This window comes from Lactuca virosa, chromosome 4 (genome assembly GCF_052849685.1).
Source record: "Lactuca virosa cultivar CGN04683 chromosome 4, Lactuca_virosa_CGN04683_v6, whole genome shotgun sequence".
Taxonomy (NCBI): Eukaryota; Viridiplantae; Streptophyta; class Magnoliopsida; order Asterales; family Asteraceae; genus Lactuca; species Lactuca virosa.
The window spans coordinates 532,103,766-532,130,384 of record NC_136429.1 but is presented as its reverse complement, the minus strand read 5'-3'; the positions used below and the strand labels follow the sequence as shown (position 1 = coordinate 532,130,384).

General features: G+C 36.9%; 1 protein-coding gene across 1 annotated transcript; it reads left to right on the top strand.

The window, feature by feature from the left end:
• Nucleotides 1–24,717: 24,717 nt before the first annotated feature.
• LOC145107195 (translation initiation factor eIF2B subunit epsilon-like) lies at nt 24,718–25,137 on the top strand. Its single transcript, XM_079044038.1, has one exon. The coding sequence runs from the start codon at nt 24,718–24,720 to the stop codon at nt 25,135–25,137; it is 420 nt and encodes a 139-aa protein (XP_078900164.1).
• The last annotated feature ends 1,482 nt before the right edge of the window (nt 25,138–26,619 follow it).

Below are 26,619 nucleotides of genomic sequence, written 5' to 3'. Positions count from 1 at the left end.
CGCCGAGTTGGCCGATTACTCCTCCGAGTACTCGCTACTCGGCCCCTTACCGAGGCGAGTTACAAAATCCCGAGTACTTCCCGATGGACCTCTTACTGAACTGAGCAGTGTTGTAAAACTCGATCAACTCGGTGATTAATATGTATAATATACTTAATTATTTATTATTTAACACACACACATGTGATTATTACAACATATATATCTTAAAATTTTCAGTAATATTTCACGAAGTGAGACCATTATGTGTTTTTTTAGTTTTTGTGTATTCACATGTATCTAATTTGTTATATATTTCAATCAATTTATGATTTTAACTTATCATTTTAACATATATAATATTCCTAAAAATATTTCTACATGAATTACCAAATCCGGAAATCCGAGTACTCCTGAGTACTCCCGAGTACTCGCTACTCGGTAGTCGGCCGAACAGGTAGCGAGTAACGAGTTCTACAACCTTGAATAAGGGTATATCTGGAAAATGGCTAACATCTGTGTGTGTGTGTGTGAGAGAGAGAGAGAGAGAGAGAGAGAGAGAGAGAGAGAGAGAGAGAATGATTTCATTTGTAGGCATTCCGATATTTTGGTGATAGTGATACTCTTGTATCGGCTCAAGCCTTGTGGCTGTCAGAGAGGGGTTTCCCTGGAGCAATCTCTTGATTGTGTTTCATTTTCAATCAATTTCATCTTTCTTACGATTCTTCTTTGTATTCGTTCAATTTCATTAAATCCTAATTTCTGTTCTTCATCAGACTGTATATGATCAATGGCAGCAACCGAAATTGATATTCCAGATTTTTTTATCATCAAAGGTTAGTGATCATAACTTTATATTTTTATTTTTTTACTTTATATGATTTGTGAATCAATAGCAGTATATTTGGTTTAGTTTTAATAGTTTTAGTATTATGAGGTATAATTTGTGGATTTGATTTATCTTGTGCTTGTGGAGTCTGATCATAGCTGAAAAGTCTGCATGAGTATGAATCAGTTGCATAGAAATTAGAACTAAGTTTTCGAAAACAACAATATTGGTTTGAGAATGTTTTGGAAGGAATGGAATAGATGTTTTTGGTTGGCTGGAAATGAAATGTAATTCAATCATAAAAATTAAGTAAATTTTAAATCTTTTTTGTTTATTGTAAAAATATATAATATAATGGTATTTTGGTCTTTTGTTATAAAAAAGAAAAACCCTCTTCTAAAAGATGGAAAAATGCATCAAACATGAAATTTAAAGGATGATGGAACTGAATGGGATGGAGTCTAGAATTCCAATTCCATCGGATTTAGTCCATTAGGCATACCTCTATATTTTCTTTCCTTGAAAGAATGCTTGATTTTCCTGCAGACAGATGAAAGGGAAGAGAAATTTTGGAAGAAAAAGTTGCAGAATTTTCTGGTAACAAAGTGGAGCAACTTGAAGTGGCAGAAACTGTAAATACAGAAGAAGTTGAAACTGAGAGTGAAACTTTTTTCCAAGCACTCTCAGTACCCATTGTCAGTGACACGACAGTAAGATCAGGAAGAAAGAAAGTCTACAAAGTATGGAAAAGTTGCCTCCAAAATTAGCAAGTGGCAAATAGTTCAGGGGTTATTTCAGCAACTTATCATTTACTATTCATAGTTTGACTATGAATAGTAATATATATGGTAATTGAATATTGATGGACGGCATATATATTGATATGTCAAAAATGGCGGCTCCATTTGAATTGAATTCTTTGACTACGCAACAGTCGGCCAAATAATTGTTTTGCTAAACAATTGTTTATTATTGTCAATGGACGGCAAATTTGGACGGTAAGAAAGTTGTCAAACATTACGGCAATTTGGTGTTAATTGGAAGAAACTTCACGGCTACTCTCCCTATAAATATCTGTGTTGCAGCAGAACAATAGCGTAGAACACGAACCAAAATCGAAGTATATATAGAAAAGCATTAAATATATATACTTATACACCACCGTGTATTTTAGCTCTCCCACTCTATTTGTAATCTCTTTCATAATCCCTGTAAACACTGCAAATTATAGTGAATTGTTTCTCGGCTTCCTCCGCCCGTGGTTTTTTTCCCGATTTGGGTTTCCACGTAAATTCCTGTGTCTCTATTCTATTTATTTTATTCGTATTACGTTGTGATTATTACGCTTTGATAATTTTTGATCCCATTCCGCATTGAGCTAATATTATTTAAGTCAATTTGGATCATTCGTATTTCACAACAATTGGTATCAGAGCATCCGGGTTGTAATATTAGCTCATTGGGATCATTTTATCAAGTAATTAATCATGTCTTCGGTAGAATACGATATTCCACTACTGGATCGTAACACACGATTTCCGTTGTGGCAAGTAAAGATGAGAGACATTCTCATTCAGATGGATTTACACAAGGCGCTTTTGGGTTTCAATAAGATGCCCGATACATGGACCGAAGAAGAAAAGGAGATGAAAGATCTGAAGGCTTTATCCCAGATTCGTTTGCACTTGTCAAACGATGTTTTGCAAGATGTTCTAAAAGAAACGTCAGCGGCTTCTTTATGGCTAAAGTTGGAGCAACTGTTGATGACCAAGAGCTTACCAAACAAGTTGCATTTGAAGCAACGGTTGTTCAATCTCAAGATGATTGAAGGAGGCTCTTTAACTGAACATATATCCACATTTAAAGAGTTAGTAAATAACTTAGAGAATATGGATGTTCAGTATGAAGATGAAGACTTGGCTTTATTCTTACTGTCGTCGTTGCCAGAATCCTATAGCCATTTTCGTGATACTATTATCTATAGCCGTGACACTTTAGTTTTAGATGAAGTCTATACAGCTTTGGATTCCAAAGAGAAGATGAAGCATATTACTGGTGGTGGTTCAAGTGATGCTAAAGCCGAAGGTTTGAATGCCAGAGGAAGAACAACAGAGAGAAGTAGAACTTCTCAATCTTCCAACAGAACCAGATCCAAATCAAAAGGCAAACGAAAGTTTTGCAACTATTGTCACAAGAAGGGACATGTGCTTGAAGAATGCTTCAAGTTGAAGAATAAAGAAAAAGAGAAGACGACAGCAAATGGTAAACAAGCTAGCACTTCGGGTGAAGCCGATGTAGCTGAGGTGGAAGGTATTGGAGAACTTTTGACAGTTTATTCAGATAAACTGGATTCCACTGGTGATTGGATACTCGACTCTGGTTGTACTTTTCATATGTGTCACAACAAAAGTTGGTTTTACACATTTGAAAAGGTTAACCAGGGCTATGTGTTGATGGGTAACAATACTACATGTCCAGTTCTTGGACATGGTTCAGTCAGGATCTGTATGTTTGACGGAGTTATTCGAACCATGGGGGATGTTAGATATGTTCCTGACCTCAGAAGAAACTTGTTATCTCTCAGTTCCTTTGACAAAAAGGGATACGAGTTTGCTGGTAAAGGTGGAGTTCTCAGGGTATTCAAAGACGGCTCCGACAAACTGAGAGCCAAACGAAAAACCTCAGATCTTTACTTTCTTGACGGGCAAACAATTTCGAGTGATGCTACTGTTGTTTCAAAGTCTCTTTCTGATCCAGATCAGTCCCGTCTTTGGCACCTTCGACTCGGCCATATGAGTTTTCAAGGCATGTCAGAATTGAGTCGAAGAGGTTTACTTGGTCAACAAAAGATTGTTGATTTGGATTTCTGTGAAGACTGTGTATATGGCAAGGCAAAACGAGTGAGGTTTGCAAGTGGCATCCATACAACGAAAGGACCACTTGATTATGTTCACTCGGATTTGTGGGGACCTGCTCGAGTTGCTTCAAAAGGTGGAGCTATTTATATGCTCACTATTATTGATGATTTCTCCAGGAAGGTGTGGTCTTTCTTCTTAAAACATAAAGGAGACGTTTTCTATACCTTCAGAAATTGGAAAGTTCAGGTTGAAAAGCAATCAGGTCTGGTGGTAAAGTATCTTCGTACGGATAATGGACTTGAGTTTTGCTCAGAAGAGTTTAATGTCTATTGTCAAAAGGAAGGTATTACTCGACATCGCACAGTAGTCCATTCACCTCAACAAAATGGTGTAGCTGAAAGGATGAATCGCACCATTATGGAGAAGGTCCGGTGTATGCTTTCTAATTCCAAATTGCCAAAGTCTTTTTGGGCGGAGGCTGCTTCGACTGCTTGCTATGTTATCAACCGATCACCGTCACGAGCAATCGAGAAGAAAACTCCGTTTGAGTTATGGTCCGGTAAACCTGCCAATTATTCAGATTTAAAACCATTCGGATGTCCAGCGTATGCACGAGTTGACAATGGGAAGCTAGAACCAAGAGCAATCAAATGCGTTTTTCTTGGGTACAATCAAGGTGTAAAGGGTTACAAGTTATGGAGCTTTGATTTAAAGAAAATTATCATCTCAAGAGATGTTACTTTTGATGAGTCTGCTATGATTCAACCAGTTGCTGACTCTTCTAAAAGAACAGATGCATCAGATGTATCATCCGAAGCAAATAAAGAGTATGCTCAAATGGAGGTGGAGCTTCCTACTTCACCTACCACTAATCAGAGTACAAATCAGCATCAAGATTCTTCTTCGTCGGATGAGCATGTTGTTGGTGAAGATTCAACACCTTCACAACCACAAGCTACTACTCCAAGCATTGCAAGAGATAGACCGAGAAGACAGATTATTCCTCCGAAGAGGTATGCTGAATCTGATTTGGTTGCCTATGCTTTTATTGTTGCTGATAATATTAAGTACGCAACGGAGCCTACGAATTATGACGAGGCTATCAAATCTGAAGACTCAAATGATTGGATGCTCGCTATGCAAAATGAGATGGAATCCTTGCAGCGAAACAGTACTTGGAATTTAGTTCCTATTCCGAAAAAGAAGAGACCAGTTAAATGCAAGTGGGTCTATAAGCTCAAGGAACCTGTCAACCCAAATGATAAACCAAGATACAAAGCTCGGTTAGTAGCTAAAGGATACAGTCAGATTCCTGGTATTGATTACACTGACATTTATTCCCCAGTTGTCAAACATACTTCCATTCGTGTATTGTTGGGGTTGGTTGCTTCTAACGATTTTGAGTTAGAACAACTTGATGTCACTACAGCTTTCCTAAATGGTGAGCTTGAGGAAGAGATTTTTATGCAACAATCTGAAGGTTTTGTAGTTCCTGGAAAGGAGAACTACGTATGCAAGTTGAACAAATCTCTTTATGGCCTCAAGCAGTCTCCTAGACAATGGTACAAGAGGTTCGATTCTTTCATGACCAGTCACAAATTCAGCAGGTGCACCTATGATAGCTGCGTTTATTTCAAGAAAGGTGACAATGGTTCAAAGATCTACTTACTCTTGTACGTGGATGACATGTTGATTGCAGCAAAAGATATGAAGGAGATTCAGAAGTTAAAAGACCAGTTGAAAGCTGAATTTGAAATGAAGGACTTAGGAGCTGCCAAAAAGATTTTAGGTATGGAAATTATTCGTGACAGGAAGTCTAGGATCTTGCATCTTTCTCAGAAAAGTTATATTGAGAAAGTCCTAAGACGCTTCAATATGGACGAAGCAAAGTCTGTCAACACACCTTTTGCAGCTCATTTCAAGCTATCATCCGCTTTGAGTCCTACTAATGAGACTGATATGGCTTACATGGCACGTGTTCCATACTCTAGTGCTGTTGGATCTTTAATGTATGCTATGATCTGCACACGCCCTGATTTGGCTTATGCTGTTAGCATGGTTAGTAGATACATGGCGAACCCGGGGAAAGAACACTAGAAAGCAGTACAATGGATTTTTCGTTATTTACGAGGTACGTCTTCCATGTGTTTACGTTTTGGCAAATCTAACACTGGGGTGTTCGGATATGTTGATTCAGATTATGGAAAAGATTTGGATAAACGAAGATCAATTACAGGGTATGTGTTTACACTAAATGGTTGTGCTGTTAGTTGGAAAGCCCAGTTACAGTCTACAGTTGCCCTGTCTTCTACCGAGGCAGAGTACATGGCGATTACAGAAGCAGTTAAGGAAGATATCTGGTTGAAGGGGTTATTCGGAGAACTCGATGATAGAATAAAGGTGACCACAGTTTTCTGTGACAACCAGAGTGCTATCTTTTTGAGTAAAGATCAAATGTTTCATGACCGAACAAAGCATATTGATATTCGTTATCATTTTGTGCGGGATATCATTGAAAAAGGTGATTGTGTTGTGGACAAGATTCATACAGATTATAATCCCGCTGATATGTTCACTAAAAGTCTTCCTATAGCCAAGTTCAAATAATTGTTTTGCTAAACAATTGTTTATTATTGTCAATGGACGGCAAATTTGGACGGTAAGAAAGTTGTCAAACATTACGGCAATTTGGTGTTAATTGGAAGAAACTTTACGGCTACTCTCCCTATAAATATCTGTGTTGCAGCAGAACAATAGCGTAGAACACGAACAAAAATCGAAGTATATATAGAAAAGCATTAAATATATATACTTATACACCACCGTGTATTTTAGCTCTCCCACTCTATTTGTAATCTCTTTCATAATCCCTGTAAACACTGCAAATTATAGTGAATTGTTTCTCGGCTTCCTCCGCCCGTGGTTTTTTTCCCGATTTGGGTTTCCACGTAAATTTCTGTGTCTCTATTCTATTTATTTTATTCGTATTACGTTGTGATTATTACGCTTTGATAATTTTTGATCCCATTCCGCATTGAGCTAATATTATTTAAGTCAATTTGGATCTGTCGTATTATACAACACAAAGGTTGAAGAAGCCTTCACAGAAGAGAAACCATTTCATGATCAAAGTGTCCAGATTGTTGCCTCTAAAGAAGAAACAGAGGATAAGTCGGTTGATTCTCAAGAGGTTAGTAATCGATGTTATACCTAAGTAAATCTCTAACTAGGGTTAATTGTGCATTTATGCAACCATGTTTCATTCCATAAATACTTATTATTATGCAACAATGTTTCACTTTTTTTTCCCAATTTATGCAAACAATGAGTAAGCCTATTCATATAATTTCATCATTTCTTTTCTTTCATTATTCCCGTTTACTGAATTTTTTTTCTTGAATAGGACCAAAGAGAGAAAAAAGGTGAAAAAACTGAGGAAAGTGCCACCAAAACTGTAGAGTCTTGTTCAGAAATTAAGCAAGAGGAAGATACTGAAGAAATCAAACCAAGCGTTGAAGGAGGCTTACAAGAAAAAAGCTACCACAATGAAGGTAATGCTGTTAAAACTAGAGAACATATAGAAGATGATGTTGAAGAAACGACCTTTCAACATGCTACCACAGTGGCTTAGGGCAGATTTTGAATGCAGCGCCTAAAGATATCCCTAAGGAAGAAGAAGTTGAGGACATAAGAATTGATCCTCAAGAGGTATTTCATCTCCAATCTAAGTAATCTCTAACTATTCCAAAAAGTTTTAATTGTACTATCATAATGTGTATGAGAAATTAGTAAGTGTATAAGTTGTTGAACTCCATAATAGTTGGAAAATCTAGGCATAATAAAAGCATCTCCAAGAAGAGATACGACTTGATTTTATGACATTGAACATGTAGAGATCTACGAAGCTGTGAATTTTTACTTGTTGTATGCTTAATCCTATAGACCTTACTATGATTCTCATGCAAACTTATAATCAAATACTCTACTCCTTGAATCTAAAATGATAATCAAATACGATTCACATATATACTCATTTATTTTCTTTCATTATTCTTGTATACTGAAAATAGTTTTTTCCCGAATAGGCAAGTGAGAAGTGTGAGAATGGAGAAAAGGAAGAAAGAGAACAAGAGGCTGAGGAAAGTGTCGATAAATTTGTACAGTCTTGTTCAGAAACTGAGCAAAAGGAAGATACTGAAGAAATCAAACCACGTGTTGAAACAGAGGAGAAAACAGAACTCATAACTGATGATTGCATCACATCACAAACAGAGCCTCATGTAGTAAGTGCAGAACATGAAAGAAAAAATGATGAAGCAATTCAGAGTGAAGAAACTGGTTTACAAAAAGTTGAATATAAAGAAGATGTAAAACATTCTGATAGCTCTTTAACAGAGATCAAGCCTGAAGCCCCATGATGAAAGAAGTAAGCGAAGACACTATTTCAGAGAAGGCTGGATATGAAGAAGGGTTAAAACTTTCGGACAATTCCAATATTGCCCTGAAAGAGAATGAAATAGGAAGCAAAGTTGAAGATGAAGAAAAGGAACAAGAGGACAAATCAAGTGATGCTCAAGAGGTAGTTCAAATTCATTCTAAGTAATCTCTACACTATTCTAAAATTCAGAAAATGATAAATGCTTAGAAAATACTGTTTTATAAAGCAGTTTATAACAACTACTACTCACAAACATTTTGAAGTTGTCACAAAGATTGTTTCACAAACTTTGACTATGCATTGACTTATCGAGTTCTTTTACTTTCGAACTCACTAATAAAAACTTATTTCTATAGGCAAGCCAGCAGTATGAGAATGAAGCAAAGGACAAAATAGAACAAAATACTTCATCTAGTGTCGAAACAAAAGAAAATGAAAAAAATGAAGATGAAGAGGCTATATTGAAGGATGAACCTGAATAAGTAGAAAAAGAATTTGAAGGTTTCAGTAAAACATTTACTGAGAATGAAATAGTGAGCAAAGAGGAGAATCAAGAAAAGGAACAAGAGCTCAAAATGTCAGAAGAAGTCCAATGTAGTGGAGATGATGTTACAAGCTCACAAAATGCATCCCGTGAGGATATAAAAGAAACAATAATTGGTCAACAAACTACCCCGTGGCTAATATTGAGTTTGAGGAGCAGGATCTTAGTTCAATTACTAAAGGGAAGAAGCAGAGGACAAAACAAGTGATGCTCAAGAGGTAATTTATGTTCATTTTAAGTAATCTCTAACTGTTCCAAAAGGTTTAATTTTACAAACTTTGAGCTTATTCATATCAATCATCATTTAACTTTTTTTCATAATTCTTGTAAAAAAAAACTTCCTAAATAGGCAAGCGAGGAAAAAGTCAACACAATTGTACATGAAGAGACCAGTTCGGAGAAAGTTGAATATGAAGAAGAGGTCAAACATTCTGATAGTTCTAATGTAGAGATCAACGAGAAAACACTACCGATTTTAAGCAAATATGAAGATCTAGAATGGAAACAAGAGGGCAACACTTTCGAAAAAGACCAAGGTGAGGATACTGTTACAAGCTCACATGATGCAACTTATGAAGGAGACTTAAAAGAAAAAGAACACATGCAACAGTGAAGTTAATGAACCTAAAGTTGGTAAAATTAAAGAAAGCATAGGGGAAGATACAGAACTAGTGAAGAGACTATCTTAGAGAAGGTTGAATCTGAAGAAGGGTTACAATTTTATGACAGTTCCGATATCGCTTTAAATGAGAATGAAATAACATATGAAGAAAAGGAACAAGAGGTTTATATTTCAGGAAAAGGACAAGGTGGTGAGGATGATGTTACAGATGCAACGTGCAAAGAGATCCTCAAGGAAGCAGAGGACAAACCAAGTGATGCTCAAGAGGTAATTCATGTTCATTAGTTATTATAAATAACCCCTAAGTATTCCAAAAAGCTTTTACTTGTAGATCAATCCAACTAGAACTTGAAATGCCATAATTATGAAGACATATGGAAATGTTGTTGTCTGATACATAATTTCTTATCGCATGTGTATGAAAAACTAAGAATCAAACATTATACCCTGTCAAGGCCCTAAACAAGATAACATACACAAATTCTGGACATAGTTTATATTAAGTTGTAGAATATGTACGAATGTGGAAATGTTGTTGCTTTTTCTTACTAACTCTATGCTTAAACCATAAGACTCATCTTATGAACCTCGTGCTGTTTTAATGTCAAATATTCTTCTCCTTCACCATTGTTGAGCCCGAAGCGCATGCCATACCACTCTAACATGATTTTCCACAGAATGATAAATGCCTAGAAAAAACAACGTTATAAAGAAGAACAACTTCCATTAACAATTTGTTTAAAGAAAGAACAATGAAACATCACACTGATTGTTTTGACAAACTTTGAGCCTATTCGTATAAAACATCATTTCTTTTCTTTCATTCTTCTAGTACGCAGAAAATCTTTTCTCGAATAGGCAAGCGAGAAGTGTGATAATGAGGAAGAGAACAAAAGTGAGCAAAAGCCTGAGGAAAGTGACAACAAAATTGTACAGTCTTGTTCAGAAATTGAGCAAGAGAAAGATACTAAAGAAACCAAACCAAGTGTTGAAGTATGTTGTAACGCCCGGGTTTCAGGGCTAAGCATTTTTGACAATGTAATAGTCTAGGTCAACTATTGTAACTCTTTTTGAAGTAATAAAGATGAAATATTTGAGTATTATGTGAATTATGTGTATTTATGTGCTTATTATTTAATTATAAATGTATAATTAATAAAGAATAAAAATAAGCGTCAAAATTAAAGTATGAGATAAGCCCGATATCTTTACATAAAGTCGTAGTGGTCGAAACAAGGATTCCATAGATATAAAGAACGCCGAAATCCGAGTTATAACGAAGAAGTTATGACCCGTCGAAGTTTCGTGATAAAACCGGCACGATACGGGGAAGCGTAAATAGTGAATTTACGATAGAGCGAGTTTTAGCCTTAGCAATCTAAACGAAAGTCGTAGAAAACGTTAAACCGAGAGCGTCCATAAAAAGAACGCCCAAATCTAACTTCGTATGAGGAAGTTATGATTTTTCGAAGTTTCGGCTTAGCAGTGTACAACCGAAGTTCGATTATTAGATCGAGCTGTTTTTAGCCGACACAACCTAAACGAGAATCGAAGATATCGTTAATAGTAGCACAACGATAAAAAGACAGACGAAAACGGACGTCGGATGAAGAAGTTATGAATTTTTAACGGACCAATCCTGTCCCGGCCTGTTAAAAAAATAACTTTTAAAATAAAGTCAAAATTAGCCGACGAAGTCTAAATGAAAGTTGTAGAGTACATTCCCGCCTACGCGTGGATATAAAGAACGTCGAAAACGGAGCTCGTATGCGAAAGTTATGATTTTTAGAAGTCGAGAATGCAATTTACGAAATCTGTTGCTCGATCGATGACGTGGCTCAATCCTAACCGTCGCTTGCTGACCACGGTGCTCGCTTCGGATGATGACACGTCGCCCTCGCATATGCCCCGCGTCCGAAGTCGGTACGCCCCGCGTACCTTCGGCCTTATCCTTCCGACGAGTGTGAGACAGCTGGCTTCGGCTGGCAAGCTTATCCGAAGCTACGCGCAGCGTAAATCCGAGACTTCGCCCCTATAAATACCTGCGAGGGTCTCCGGGTTTTTCACACATTTTGTCATTCTCTCTCTAAAATCTTTCTCTCTCTAAGGCTCCAAACCACTCCTAAACCCTAGATAAAACCCCTAGCACCCTAAGGAAGCCCCGAGGCTCCCGGAGTCCCGAGAAAAAGGGTCTTTCGGTTCGGAAACGCTGCTCCGAGCAAAGCCCGGTTTTCTTTAAAATTCGCTGTAAGTGAGCTACGCCTACGCAAATTTTAATATAACTTTTAAATAATTATAGTAATGTTATTAGGTCCTTAAAATAATTATTTGGGCTATTATTATAAGTTATATTGAGTGTTATTTAACGCTTATATAATAAAAATAATAGCCAGACTATTAATTAGTCACGGTTAACGTTAAAACTAAACTCTAGTGGTATTAATACTAGGTTTTGATCAAGGAAAAATTGTTTTGAGATAACGAAGTGCTGTTCGAGTACCGAGTCACCACCTAATCAAGTGAGTGCATAGTTACTTTCAGCTTACACATAGATATGAAGTATTTTATATAAATTACGTGCTATGTGTGCATATTATCTGAATACTTGCTATCTATGCTGGATGAACGTTTTTATACATGTTTTCAATGATTTAAACTATATATGTATTGTATATCTACGAAAATGTTGGGGTAAAACATGGGTAGATGTAATAGGTGATGTGTGATAAAATGATGAGAGGCCTCGATGTTGTTGTTGTTGATTCTGTCATCTAGCGGAGTATGGATGACGACCACGGACTCTTCTAGACAGTCCGGTGGAACGCTAGCAGGCTCGCAACCTATAGGTGTTTGTGAACGATGTGTTCACCGGTGTACTCCATCCCCCTCATGGTTGTCTTTATGACATTTATTGCTGAGGAACCCCCTTAGCAGTAGTGTCCATCCCGATGATGATCCTTAGGGTAGGTCCCTTATGATAGGTGTTTAGGGACGTAAAGTGAGGATAACGGGAACGGGTAATCGGGTTATTATTGATTAATGAAATTAATAAACTTATTTATTGTGGGTTGAAAACCCTATGTGCTCACCAGGCTCCGAAGCCTGACCCACTCAGTTTCATGTATTACAGGTAGTGGCGCTCGAGCATAGATGTGATGTTTTGGATGAGGGATTACGGATATAGGCCTGTAGATATGAAATAATGTAGTAAGGCTTATATTGTACTGTTTATGCTTTTGATCTGTATCGAACATGACATCCCGAGTCTTTTAATGAAATACATTTCTTTGGAAATGCTTTTGATAAATCTTTATCATATTTTGTTTTGGGACAAATTCCGCAACACTTTTATTTAAAATGTTACTCTGATTTTCAAACAAGCATAAACAAAAATCCATATTTTCTGGCCGTGAAAATGGGGATGTCACAGTTGGTATCAGAGCATTAGTTTAAGCGAACTAGGAATTTGTAGGATTTCTAGACTTAAACTTAGGATGCTAAGCGATGATTGTGAGGTGTGAGCACTAGCTTATTTTAGGAATTGTGCTTAAAATGCTTTTATGTGCTAAATGTTTTGTGCCTGACATGCTATTAATTGTTCGGATCTTTGGTCTGTTGCCGACCGGATCTGGAAACCTTATGTGTTTAGGATTCTAAACGTGCGACTACGATATTAGAACTAGCATGTAAACGTTTTGGAGTGATAAGGATGAAGATGGCAAGGACCCATAGCGGAAACGTGAACGCAAATGGGAATAGGAATCAACCCCCAGTGATTCAGCAAATACCTGTTGTAGCAGATGTTCCTGAGCCAATCACGATGGCCGGAGTGCAAGCGATGATCCAGATGATGTTGGATCGTCAAATGGAGGAAACCAGGCGTTTGCTCCAACAAAATCGCGAGGAAGCTACCATACCAATCGTAGAGCCCGAGCTGAATGATGGGCCGTCTGAAGGAGGAAACTACAGTGGGACTATTGGTCAAGCCAACCCACCGATAGTTAGGCAAAACCACCCGGATGGAGGAAATGACGGACGTGGATGCAAATACAAGGATTTCATGGCATCTAAACCACCGTGTCTATCTGGAAGCCCGACGCCGGTGGAAATCATGAACTGGATCTTCGAGATGGAAACAATGTTTGAGAGTTGCGAGTGTAGCAACAGGCAGAAGACCGCTCTCGCGGTTCCTCTGATGAAATCTGGAGTACTAAGCTGGTGGAAGCTACTAGCTGATTCAATGCCCAAAGGAGAAGCGAGCAAGATGTCGTGGGAGGATTTTCTGGTGCAGTTAAAAATGCAATACTGCTCTAAGCAGGATCTTCTGGAGATCAACAACGAATTCCAGAATCTGAAGAAGGGAAGAATGAGCGTTACTGAATACGCTGCAAGCTTTACTGAGAAAATGAAGCTTGTTCCTCACCTCGTCCCAACTGAACTCTCCAAGGTTAACAAGTTTGCCCTCGGATTACCAGCGGACTTCTGTCCAATGGTCAAGCAAACAACCACTCTTAAAGCTGCCATCTGGGCTGCTAAGAATGTGGAGACCCAGATACGAGATAAGGGTCTGGAGAGAGCGGAGGTGGGAGAGAAAAGGAAATTTGATGGGTCGTCGAAATTCAGCAAGAAAAGCAAGTTCTCGAGGTCTGGTACGCAGAAGTCTGGAGGAGGTGAATCCAAATGGTGCGACAAGTGTAAGAAGAAGCACCAGGGGAAATGTGACGGAGGAGTCAGTTGTTTCAAATGTGGAAAACCAGGGCACTATGCCAACGAGTGCACGTTCACTAAGAAGGTCTGTTATGAGTGCAACGAGGAGGGGCACATTTCGAGGGACTGCCCGAAGAAGAAGGAAGCAGGAAGACCCAACATTCCACCAAAGCCGAAGGCTAGAGCCTTCCAGATGACGCTCGAGGCTGCAAAGGAGGCAGCAAACGTCGCTTCAGGTACCTTTCTTGTAAATGGTTTACCTGCAAATATACTATTTGATTCGGGAGCAAACTATTCCTTTGTATCGCATAGATTTGGAGGAAAATTAGCATTGCCTTTAGAAAAACTTGATGATGCCCTAATTGTGGAAGTTGCCAGTGGCAAGTTCATACCTGTTAGTAATCGTATTAAGAACATCGTCATTGACATAAACAGAAACGAATTCCATGAAGAGTTGTTGCCCATAGAGTTGAACGGTTTCGACATCGTTTTGGGAATGGATTGGCTTAGCGCCAACGATGCTGAGATTCAATGCCGAAAGAAGATAGTAAGGGTAAACCCACCCGGAAAAGAGTCATTTATGGTGTACGGGGACAAACGACGAGTAAATTCTGGAATCATCTCCCTGATGAAAGCCAGAAAATGTTTGTCCAAGGGATGTGCATCATACTTTGCATTCGTAATCGATGCTAAGAAGGAAAAGAAAGAGGTGCAGAATATACCGGTTGTGTGTGATTATCCGGAAGTCTTTCCCGAAGATCTTCCCGGATTACCACCTGATAGACAAGTGGAGTTTCGTATAGACTTGTTACCAGGAACGACACCGATAGCAAAGGCACCTTACCGATTAGCACCGACGGAGATGAAGGAGCTTATGAAGCAACTTCAGGAGTTGTTGGACAACGGTTTCATTCGACATAGTTCATCACCCTGGGGAGCTCCGGTGCTATTCGTAAAGAAGAAAGATGGAAGCATGCGAATGTGCATAGACTACAGAGAGCTGAACAAGGCAACGATAAAGAATAAGTATCCATTGCCGAGGATTGATGACCTATTCGATCAGCTGCAAGGTTCGAGCTATCTCTCAAAGATCGACCTTAGGTCGGGATATCATCAGCTAAAAGTGAGAGATCAGGATATCGAGAAGACTGCGTTCAGAACGAGATATGGACACTACGAGTTCTTGGTTATGTCGTTTGGACTAACCAATGCTCCAGCATCATTCATGGATTTGATGAATAGGGTTTGTAAACCATTCCTTGATAAATCTGTGATAGTGTTCATCGACGACATTCTCATCTACTCGAAAAGCCAGGAGGAGCATGGCCAACATCTACGAGAAGTGTTGGAAGTCTTGAAGAAGGAGAAACTGTATGCAAAGTTCTCCAAGTGTGATTTTTGGATCCGAGAAGTCCAATTCTTGGGTCATGTGGTTAACCAGGAGGGGATAATGGTTGACCCAGCAAAAATCGAAGCTGTAATGAAGTGGGAACGTCCAAAGAGTCCCACAGAGATTCGAAGCTTTCTAGGATTAGCCGGATATTACCGACGATTTATCCAAGACTTTTCTTCGATAGCTGCTCCATTGACAGCTTTGACCTACAAAGGAGCTACTTATACATGGAGTGAGAAGCACGAAGAAGCGTTCGAGAGGCTAAAGAAGAAGTTATGTGAAGCACTGATTCTTTCTCTACCCGATGGAATTGAAGACTTCGCGGTCTATAGTGACGCATCTGGAGTCGGGTTGGGTTGTGTTCTGACCCAAAGAGAAACGGTGATAGCATACGCATCTCGACAATTGAAGGAGCACGAAAAGAACTACCCCACTCATGATTTGGAGTTGGCAGTGGTAGTTTTTGCCTTGAAGATATGGAGGCATTACCTTTATGGCACGAAGTGCAAACTTTTCACTGATCATAAGAGTCTCCAGTATCTCTTTAATCAAAAAGAATTGAATATGAGGCAACGACGCTGGCTAGAACTACTCAAGGACTACGACTGCGAGACACTTTACCACCCTGGTAAAGCAAATGTTGTTGCTGATGCTCTAAGTCGAAAAGTCAATCTTGAAAGAAAAAGGCCAAGAGCATTGAGAATTGAAGTTGTCTCGATAATTGTGGAAAGTATCAGGAAAGCTCAAGAAGAAGCTTCAGAGAAGAGTGACCGAAAAGAAGAACGTTTGGGAAAAACGTTGGTGTTCGGTACAAACCGTCAGGGACTAAAGGTATTCCAAGATCGGATTTGGGTACCTAAGACGGGAGGAATAAGAGATCTTCTGATGGAAGAAGCTCACAAGACCATGTACTCGATTCATCCCGGTAGCACAAAAATGTATAGGGACCTAAAACCCTACTACTGGTGGCCGACGATGAAGCTCGATGTTGCGAAGTATGTGGCCGAGTGTGTAACTTGTGCAAGAGTTAAGGCACAACATCAGAAACCGTATGGGAGTTTAGAACCCTTACCTGTACCCATGGGTAAATGGGAAGACATCACCATGGATTTTGTGACTAAACTACCCAGGACGAAGAACGGTCACGACATGATTTGGGTGGTCGTGGATCGTTTCATAAAGAGTGCACACTTCATAGCTGCCAACGAAAGGTGGTCTATGGATAAGCTTGCAAAGGCTTACGTGAAGGAAATTATGAGACTTCACGGTGTTCATCTAATAATTATATCGGATCGTGATAGTCGTTTCACGTCAAGGTTTTGGAGAAGTCTACAAGAGGAACTGGGTACGAAGTTGTGTCTGAGTACAGCTTACCATCCACAGACTGATGGTCAGAGCGAAAGAACGATTCAAACGCTTGAAGATATGTTGAGAGCATGTACCCTCGAGTTCCAAGGTAACTGGGATGAGCACTTACCATTGGTAGAATTTTCCTACAACAACAGTTTCCACTCGAGCATCAAGATGGCACCCTATCAAGCTTTGTACGGACAAAAGTGTCATACGCCTTCTTGTTGGCTTGAGGCTGGAGAAAAGCAGTTTATGGGCCCCGAGATAGTCCATGAGACTGCTGAGAAGCTGAAGGTAATTAGGGAAAGGATGTTAGCAGCTTAGGATCGTCAGAAGAGCTATCCTGACAAGAAAATACGACCAATGACTTTTGAAGTTGGGGATTCCGTTTTGCTTAAAGTCTCACCGTGGAAAGGACTTATACGATTCGGGAAATGAGGAAAGCTGAGTCCAAGGTTTATTGGACCGTTCAAAGTTCTTCAGAAGATTGGGAACCAAGCTTACAAGCTGGAATTGCCCGAAGAACTCGATTGTATTCATAACACCTTCCATGTGTGTTATCTGAGGAAATTCATGGGAGAAGTTCCCGACATAATTCCAATCTCAGAGTTAAGAAAGGATGAGAATAAAAGGCTGATCGAAGAGCCTGAGGCAATTGTTGACCGTAAGATTAAGAAGTTACGACGCAAGATGGTCGACTTAGTGCTAGTCATATGGAAACATTCGAATGGGCCGAATCTCACTTGGGAAACAGAGGATGACATGATGAGTCGCTATCCACATCTGTTTGCTGATGCATGATTCCGGGATGGAATCATCCTAAGGGGGAGAGAATTGTAACGCCCGGGTTTCAGGGTTAAGCATTTTTGACAATGTAATAGTCTAGGTCAACTATTGTAACTCTTTTTGAAGTAATAAAGATGAAATATTTGAGTATTATGTGAATTATGTGTATTTATGTGCTTATTATTTAATTATAAATGTATAATTAATAAAGAATAAAAATAAGCGTCAAAATTAAAGTATGAGATAAGCCTGATATCTTTATATAAAGTCATAGTGGTCGAAACAAGGATTCCGGAGATATAAAGAACGCCGAAATCCGAGTTATAACGAAGAAGTTATGACCCGTCGAAGTTTCGTGATAAAACCGGCACGATACGGGGTAGCGTAAATAGTGAATTTATGATAGAGCGAGTTTTAGCCTTAGAAATCTAAACGAAAGTCGTAGAAAATGTTAAACCGAGAGCGTCCATAAAAGGAACGCCCAAATCTGACTTCGTATGAGGAAGTTATGATTTTTCGAAGTTTCGGCTTAGCAGTGTACAGCCCGAAGTTCGAATATTAGATCGAGCGGTTTTTAGCCGACACAACCTAAACTAGAATCGAAGATCTCGTTAATAGTAGCACAACGATAAAAAGTCAGACGAAAACGGACGTCGGATGAAGAAGTTATGAATTTTTAACGGACCAATCTTGTCCCGGCCTGTTAAAAATATAACTTTTAAAATAAAGTCAAAATTAGCCGACGAAGTCTAAACGAAAGTTGTAGAGTACATTCCCGCCTACGCGTGGATATAAAGAACGTCGAAAACGGAGCTCGTATGCGAAAGTTATGATTTTTAGAAGTCGAGAATGCAATTTGCGAAATCTGTTGCTCGATCGATGACGTGGCTCAATCCTAACCGTCGCTTGCTGACCACGGTGCTCGCTTGGGATGATGACACGTCGCCCTCGCATACGCCCCGCGTACCTTCGGCCTTATCCTTCCGACGAGTGCGAGACAGCTGGCTTCGGCTGGCAAGCTTATCCGAAGCTACGCGCAGCGTAGCTGCTGTACGCGCAGCGTAAATCCGAGACTTCGCCCCTATAAATACCTGCGAGGGTCTCCGGGTTTTTCACACATTTTCTCATTCTCTCTCTAAAATCTTTCTCTCTCTCTAAGGCTCCAAACCACTCCTAAACCCTAGATAAAACCCCTAGCACCCTAAGGAAGCCCCGAGGCTCCCGGAGTCCAGAGAAAAAGGGTCTTTCGGTTCGGAAACGCTGCTCCGAGCAAAGTCCGGTTTTCTTTAAAATTCGCTGTAAGTGAGCTACGCCTACGCAAATTTTAATATAACTTTTAAATAATTATAGTAATGTTATTAGGTCCTTAAAATAATTATTTGGGTTATTATTATGAGTTATATTGAGTGTTATTTAACGCTTATATAATAAAAATAATAACCAGACTATTAATTAGTCACGGTTAACGTTAAAACTAAACTCTAGTGGTATTAATACTAGGTTTTGATCAAGGAAAAATTGTTTTGAGATAACGAAGTGATGTTCGAGTACCGAGTCACCACCTAATCAAGTGAGTGCATAGTTACTTTCCGATTACACATAGATATGAAGTATTTTATATAAATTACGTGCTATGTGTGCATATTATCTGAATACTTGCTATCTATGCTGGATGAACGTTTTTATACATGTTTTCAATGATTTAAACTATATATGTATTGTATATCTACGAAAATGTTGGGGTAAAACATGGGTAGATGTAAAATGAGAGGCCTCGATGTTGTTGTTGTTGATTCTGTCATCTAGCGGAGTATGGATGACGACCACGAACTCTTCTAGACAGTCCGGTGGAACGCTAGCAGGCTCGCAACCTGTAGGTGTTTGTGAACGATGTGTTCACCGGTGTACTCCATCCCCCTCATGGTTGCCTTTAGGACATTTATTGCTGAGGAACCCCCTTAGCAGTAGTGTCCATCCCGATGATGATCCTTAGGCTAGGTCCCTTATGATAGGTGTTTAGGGACGTAAAGTGAGGATAACGGGAACGGGTAATCGGGTTATTATTGATTAATGAAATTAATAAACTTATTTATTGTGGGTTGAAAACCCTATGTGCTTACCAGGCTCCCAAGCCTGACCCACTCAGTTTCATGTATTACAGGTAGTGGCGCTCGAGCATAGATGTGATGTTTTGGATGAGGGATTACGGATATAGGCCTGTAGATATGAAATAATGTAGTAAGGCTTATATTGTACTGTTTATGCTTTTGATCTGTATCGAACATGACATCCCGAGTCTTTTAATGAAATACATTTCTTTGGAAATGCTTTTGATAAATCTTTATCATATTTTGTTTTGGGACAAATTCCGCAACACTTTTATTTAAAATGTTATTCTGATTTTCAAACAAGCATAAACAAAAATCCGTCTTTTCTGGCCGTGAAAATGGGGATGTCACATATGTGAAGAGGCTAGTTCAGAGAAAATTGAATATAAAGAAGAGGTGAACTACTCTGATAGTTCTAATACAGAGACCATGATGAAGGAAGTGTGTGAAGAAACTGTCTCAGAGAAGGTTGAATCTGAAGAAGGATTAAAACTTTCTAACAGTGTTAATATCGATTTGAATGAGAACGATATAGCAAGCAAAGTTGAAGATGGAGAAAAGGAACAAGAGGTTTATGTGTCAGGAAAAGGTTTAAGGGATGATGTTACAAGTTCACAAGATGCAACATCTGAGGATATAAAAGAGACAACAATTGGTGAACATGTTACCACAGTTGCCTATGTAAAGAGAGGGGCTCTGACATTGGCGGTGCTTAGATAGGGCCGGAGGGGGTTGTGGCCCCCTCTATTTTTTTTTATAATTAGTCCATAACTTTGACAAAAGTTACATATTATGCCTAAAACTATAAAATTTCACTTTGGCCCTTCCTGTTCTTCAATTTTTATACGTATTCTATTTTTAGCCCCCACAAATTAAAATATCAAGCTCCGCAACTGGGCTCTGAAAAACTTCCTGAAATCATTTTACTTATTATGTAACATGCAAGTTTTCTTGTTGTTATTATTATTATTATTATTATTATTATTATAAAAATGTTATATATGTAATTATTATTATTATTATACGCATAAAAACGTTATATACATAATTATACATATAAATGTTATATACGTAATTATTGTTGTTGTTGTTGTTATTATTATTATTATTATTATTATTATTATTATTATATACGTATTTATATATAAATACAAATTTTATATATTTTTACATAAAACTACATATTATAATATTATTTATTTTGTATAAAAACATACATAAAAATGTATAAAACATTATCTTGACATATAAAAATATTTTTTATACATAAAAAATATATAAATACATTTTTCTACATATTTATTAAGTTTTTTTTTATATTTGCATGAATAAAAATATGTTCTATATAAAATAAATACATATACACGTGCTAAACATGTTTTTATACAGTTAATTACATTTTTTTACACATACATTTTTATACGTATATATACACTTGTTTTTAAGGATTTATATAAAATGTTATTTATACGTATAGAAACTTTTCTCATATATATAAAATCTATTGATCTTTATAAAAACTAGGGATGAAATTTCACCCGACCCGGTGGGGAACCCGGTTGACCCGCCCCAATCGGGGACGGGTATTCCCCGCCAAAACCGGTACCGGGTACGGGGCCGGGATCCCCATTACACTAAAACCGAGAATGGGGTCGGGGCTGGGTATAACAATCCCCAACTCGCCCCGCCCCCACTTCGATGACTATATATATATATATATATATATATATATATATATATATATATATATATATATATATATATATATATATATATATATATATATATATATATATATATGGAAATGATTAATTGAGAACACCTAATGAGAACGCGAGAACAGTTGTAGACCAATCATTCTATAAGGGTAGATTAGTAATTGTAGCATATTATTAATTAATAAAATATATTTGGTGATTGTTTTATGCCTATAATCATGGGGTCGTGTGACCTAGTTTCCATAAGTCTAGAAATCATGCTCAAGAAAAACAAAAAAATCAAGCACAGTTACAATTGACGATCGAAAATCAACAAGAAATCACGATTGAAGCATTAGTAACAACTAAATCGGTATGATTTAAGGAGGATCAGTAAGTAATTGAAAGGTAACGATCACGATTGAAGAAGAATTGTCGAGTGAAGTTTTGTCGATCAGGGCAATCTTAACGATTTGTATTTTATTTAGAAAGCAAATGAAATCGAACGGTGATAGTAGTAACGAGGCGAAGGAATAGGAAAGTGCCCTTAAAGTCATTTGTATATGAAGAAGAGTAGCTTTGGAGTGAAGTTATGCTTTTTTCATAATTACCTCCATTGTCATCAGCTTTCAATCTGTAATGTTTAAAAAAATTTGAGAAATCATAAGATTTGTGTTTGTGTAAATTAAACAAATAACAGAAATCCAAGAAACTAACTTTTTCTTGAACTCATTAATTTCGACAATGTCAGAATTTATGAACAATTTGGTTACTTCAAAATGACTTTTAGTTTGACCAACTCCTGTAAAATTAAAATAGCAAATCAATAACACTTATACAAAAACAAATATATATATATATATATATATATATATATATATATATATATATATATATATAATGTGTGAATACAAACCATCCCAAATGTTAAGCCTTACAAATTGAATCACTATAACAACACAATTAACCGTGGGGTTATCTTTTAGGTATTGTGACATCTAGTATGCTTGTGTTCCAAAGATAGTAACCTTAAGATGTACAGACCTAAATTAACAATAAAATTAGTTAGTACTATTAAATTGTGATTTAATTAAAGACAATAAGGTAATAAAAATAATATAAGCTGACTCTAGGTTGCTAAGTGTGAGTTTGATATAATGCTTGGATGTTACAGGGTTTGGTGTTTCAAGCGGTCGAATTGAGACAATCTGTCCAATAACATCTACACAAGTATAACACAAGTTATACTATTGCATTAATATTAAAACATTAACATAAAAAAATGTATAATAAAGAACACAAATCAAAAAAGTAATTGGAATAAAATTTAATAACTAACCAAAGAATGCGTCCCTTGGGCATGTTTGTTCTATGATAGAATTAAAATCAAGAAACATAAATCCATTCACTGGTCCGGAGAAGTCGTCACATTTTTTTAGGATACTTTTCCAATCCAAAGTTAGTGTTTGCTTATGACCTGTATAACTAAAACCATTAATAACAGCCGCCATATTGGGTTTTAGAATTATATAAGTTTCATCTTCCTTTAATAAATGACCAAATCTGGAGAAATTCTGATTGAAGACACGAGAATGGTATTTTGTACCCTGTTTAATCAAATAAATAAGAATTATATGTTTCTTGCAACATATGTAATATTGAATGGGCTACAAAAAATATAAGAAATACAACAAACCTCCTCGTCCATCAGGATCATTTCAATTGAACAAACCGTATTATTCTTGGTAAAGTTCCAAATTTTCAGCACCCGTATCTTGATGTGTGAATTATCATCAATTTGATCAATGTTTTTTAGGTAAACTTTCTTCCTTATATTCATTTCCTGCAAAACGATTGAAACCATATAGAAATGTAAGCAAATAACATTTTTGTAAAGTAATATATGCAGTTATCGAAATTGTACAAATACATACTAAAATGGTTGCTATTTATCACAAATATAGCAAATAAGAAATATGCACCCAAAAAATCAGTGTTTCAACTGTAAACGTCAAAAAATTGTCCCTATGGGAGTAGTTTCAACATAATTGGTAATTTTGGTATACTAATTCATTGTCAAATGTAAATAACGTATAAACAGTAAAAAACAAATTTCTCAAATTGTGATATGGCATAAATATTTAATATAATGAATTGGTAGTGGGAAAAAAGTACCATTTATTTTCTGAAAGTATGATACCTAAAAAATATGTATGAATTAAGTTAAGTCTGTATAGAGATAATGAAGGGGCATTAGAGACACCAAATACAAAGTTTAAACTTTAATAAAAATAAAAGTATATATAAATAGTTAAATGATTATATAATAAAATAATGTATCATTAATTTAAAAAATTTTGAATTGAAATATTTTATTAATGTAAATAACATAAAATGATGAATTGAAATATTTTATCAATTGAAGATACTTATTTGAAGATATATGTATAACTCAAAGATGATTCGCATGAATAATAGGATTCCAAAAAACGATCAATGTTGTAGAAGCATATATTTCTATGATTTTGTTTGTATTAAACTCAATGGATTTATATATACATACATCAACAAACACCAAAAAAACAGTTGAAGTTAAAGAGTAAACAATAAAACTGTACAATTGTTAAAGAGGAAGAATTAAGTACACAAACATCACAACTATGAAAAATATATGCAGCTATCGAATATTTACTAATGCATGAGTTCAGATTGCTAACCTTGTGTAGTTGTTCTTGTCGTGGAGGATGAATATGCAACAAATTACCAGAAAATCAAGGAAATTATAACCGGTACAGAGAGGAAGGATTCAATAACTTATGTTAGCAACTTTGTTATGATCTTGATTTATTGAGTAAATTAGGTTAAAAGAAATAAAACTGAGAAGATAGAGTAATGAAGAACTGAAGAACCATACTGTTTCCAATGAGTTCTCTGAAGCAGAATCGTGAAGAAAATAGAAGCGTAAAGAATGAATAGTGATATATTGTTGCTTTTCATATGTTTATACGGCTATACCATCTGTAATGTGTTGATTTGATTTTCGGAGATGCACTTGGGTTGGAAGAATTAGGGTTATGTTTAATTTTGGGGCTTTATGAAATCTGCATCGAGGGTTTTCTGAATAGGCTTACTGTAGAGTTTTTAATTTGTTTTAGTTTAACAGTGTTTGGTTGGTTGAATGATTAGCAATAAAGATGATGGAATAAAGAAGAAATCTTATAGTAGTTTTTGTGCAGGGTTCTTGGGTAAACATTAAGTATCTATGTATGTCTTTCATATATGGATGCAACTACTGCCCCAAATTGAGGGTTTTTTTTTAATATGTTCATCTGAAACTTACAATGTTGGTTTCTTAGATTGCAGGGAGAGGAAAAGGAATCTTGTTGAAAGTTAAAGCTAGGAAAGAATGGTAGCTAAGGAAGGTGTAAAAGCAGGAGAAGATGATTTGGCACGTGTTCCATTACAAGCCATTATTATAGCTGACAACTTGAACACGAAGTTCAGACCTATCACCCTGGAATGCCCAAAAGTTCTTTTACCATTAGTGAACACCCCCATGATCGACTACACATTAGCATGGCTGGAATCTGCAGATGTTGAAGAAGTTTTTGTGTTGTGTTGTTCACATTCCAAACAAATAATCAGCTACTTAGGCCAGTCCAAATGGGTCAACGAACCAAACTTTTCAGTCACACCAATCGAATCCCACAATTGTACAAGTGCTGTTGATGGTTTACGTGATATGATTAAAGGTGATTTCATACTTGTTAGTGGTGATACAGTAAGCGACATGATGCTCACACAAGCCCTTAAAGAACACAAATAGAGAAAATAGAAGGACAACAATGCTATCATGACAATGGTCATAAAACCATCAACACCTCATCTTGGAACCGATGAATTAATCATGGCAATCGATTCTACTACAAAATAACTCATATATTATGAAGATAAAGCAGATGAGTCATTTCTCACTGGAAGCCACCCTTGCTTATCTTTACACAAGGATAAACAAGATTGTTAAATCGACATATGCTCATCACAAGTCCTTAGTCTTCTTTTCACAGACAATCTTGATTACCAACATCTCCGTTGCCACTTTGTTAAACGATTACTTGCTGGTGCTGATGAGCTCACGGGTTTCAAAATCTTCACTCATGAAATCCATACAAGTTATGCTGCTCGAATGGATAACTTTAGAAGCTATGACTCCATAAGTAAAAATTTAATGTTACTCTTTGACACGCCCTTTAGTTTCTTCAATCAATAATCCCACCAAATCGGAAAGGCATGTCATAACACAATCACAATCACAATCACAATCACGAGTTGGCCCATTTACTTACATCGGGGAAGACACGATTATTGGGAATGGCATGGTAGTTTCACATTCGGTTGTTGGGGATGGGTGTAATATCGGTTCTAATGTTTTCATTGATGGATGCCATATATTGAATAATGTAAAAATAGAAGATGGATGCAAACTAAGGCATGCGATATTATGCGATGGAGTTGTAATGAAGTCAGGGGCAGTTTTGAAACCTGGTGTTGTTTTGTCTTATAGAGTTGTTGTGGGACAGGAATTTGTTGTCCCGAGTTTCTCTAAAGTTTCTTTACTCCCACAACCTGAGGTTGAATATGCTGATAACAATCTTGAAAATGGTCATGGTTTCATTTGGTCAATGAGTGAAGCTGACCATGAAGAAGAATGGAGACATTCGCTTGCACCCATATCTGAATTTGTTGTGAAATACGAAGGATCCGAATAGACTTAAATAATATTAGCTCAATGCAGAATGGGATCAAAAATTATCAAAGCGTAATAATCACAACGAAATACGAATAAAATAAATAGAATAGAGACACAGGAATTTACTTGGAAACCCAAATCGGGAAAAAACCACGGGCGGAGGAAGCCGAGAAACAATTCACTATAATTTGCAGTGTTTACAGGGATTATGAAAGAGATTACAAATAGAGTGAGAGGGCTAAAATATATGGTGGTGTATCAGTATATATATATATATATATATATATATATATATATATATATATATATATATGTAATGTTTTACTATATATATATATATATATATTGATTGTTGGGTTCTTCGTGGGTTAAATCTCTCTGGCTATTTATAGCCAAAGAGGAGAATACAAATGAAAGAAGAAAAAAAAAATGTCGTCCAAGACAAAATTGTTGCGCCTACAATCTTCAAATTCATATTGCATATTACTATACACATATAATAATGTCTGCGCCTCCATTCCGTCCAATTTCATTTTCAATTTCATATTAGATTACTAT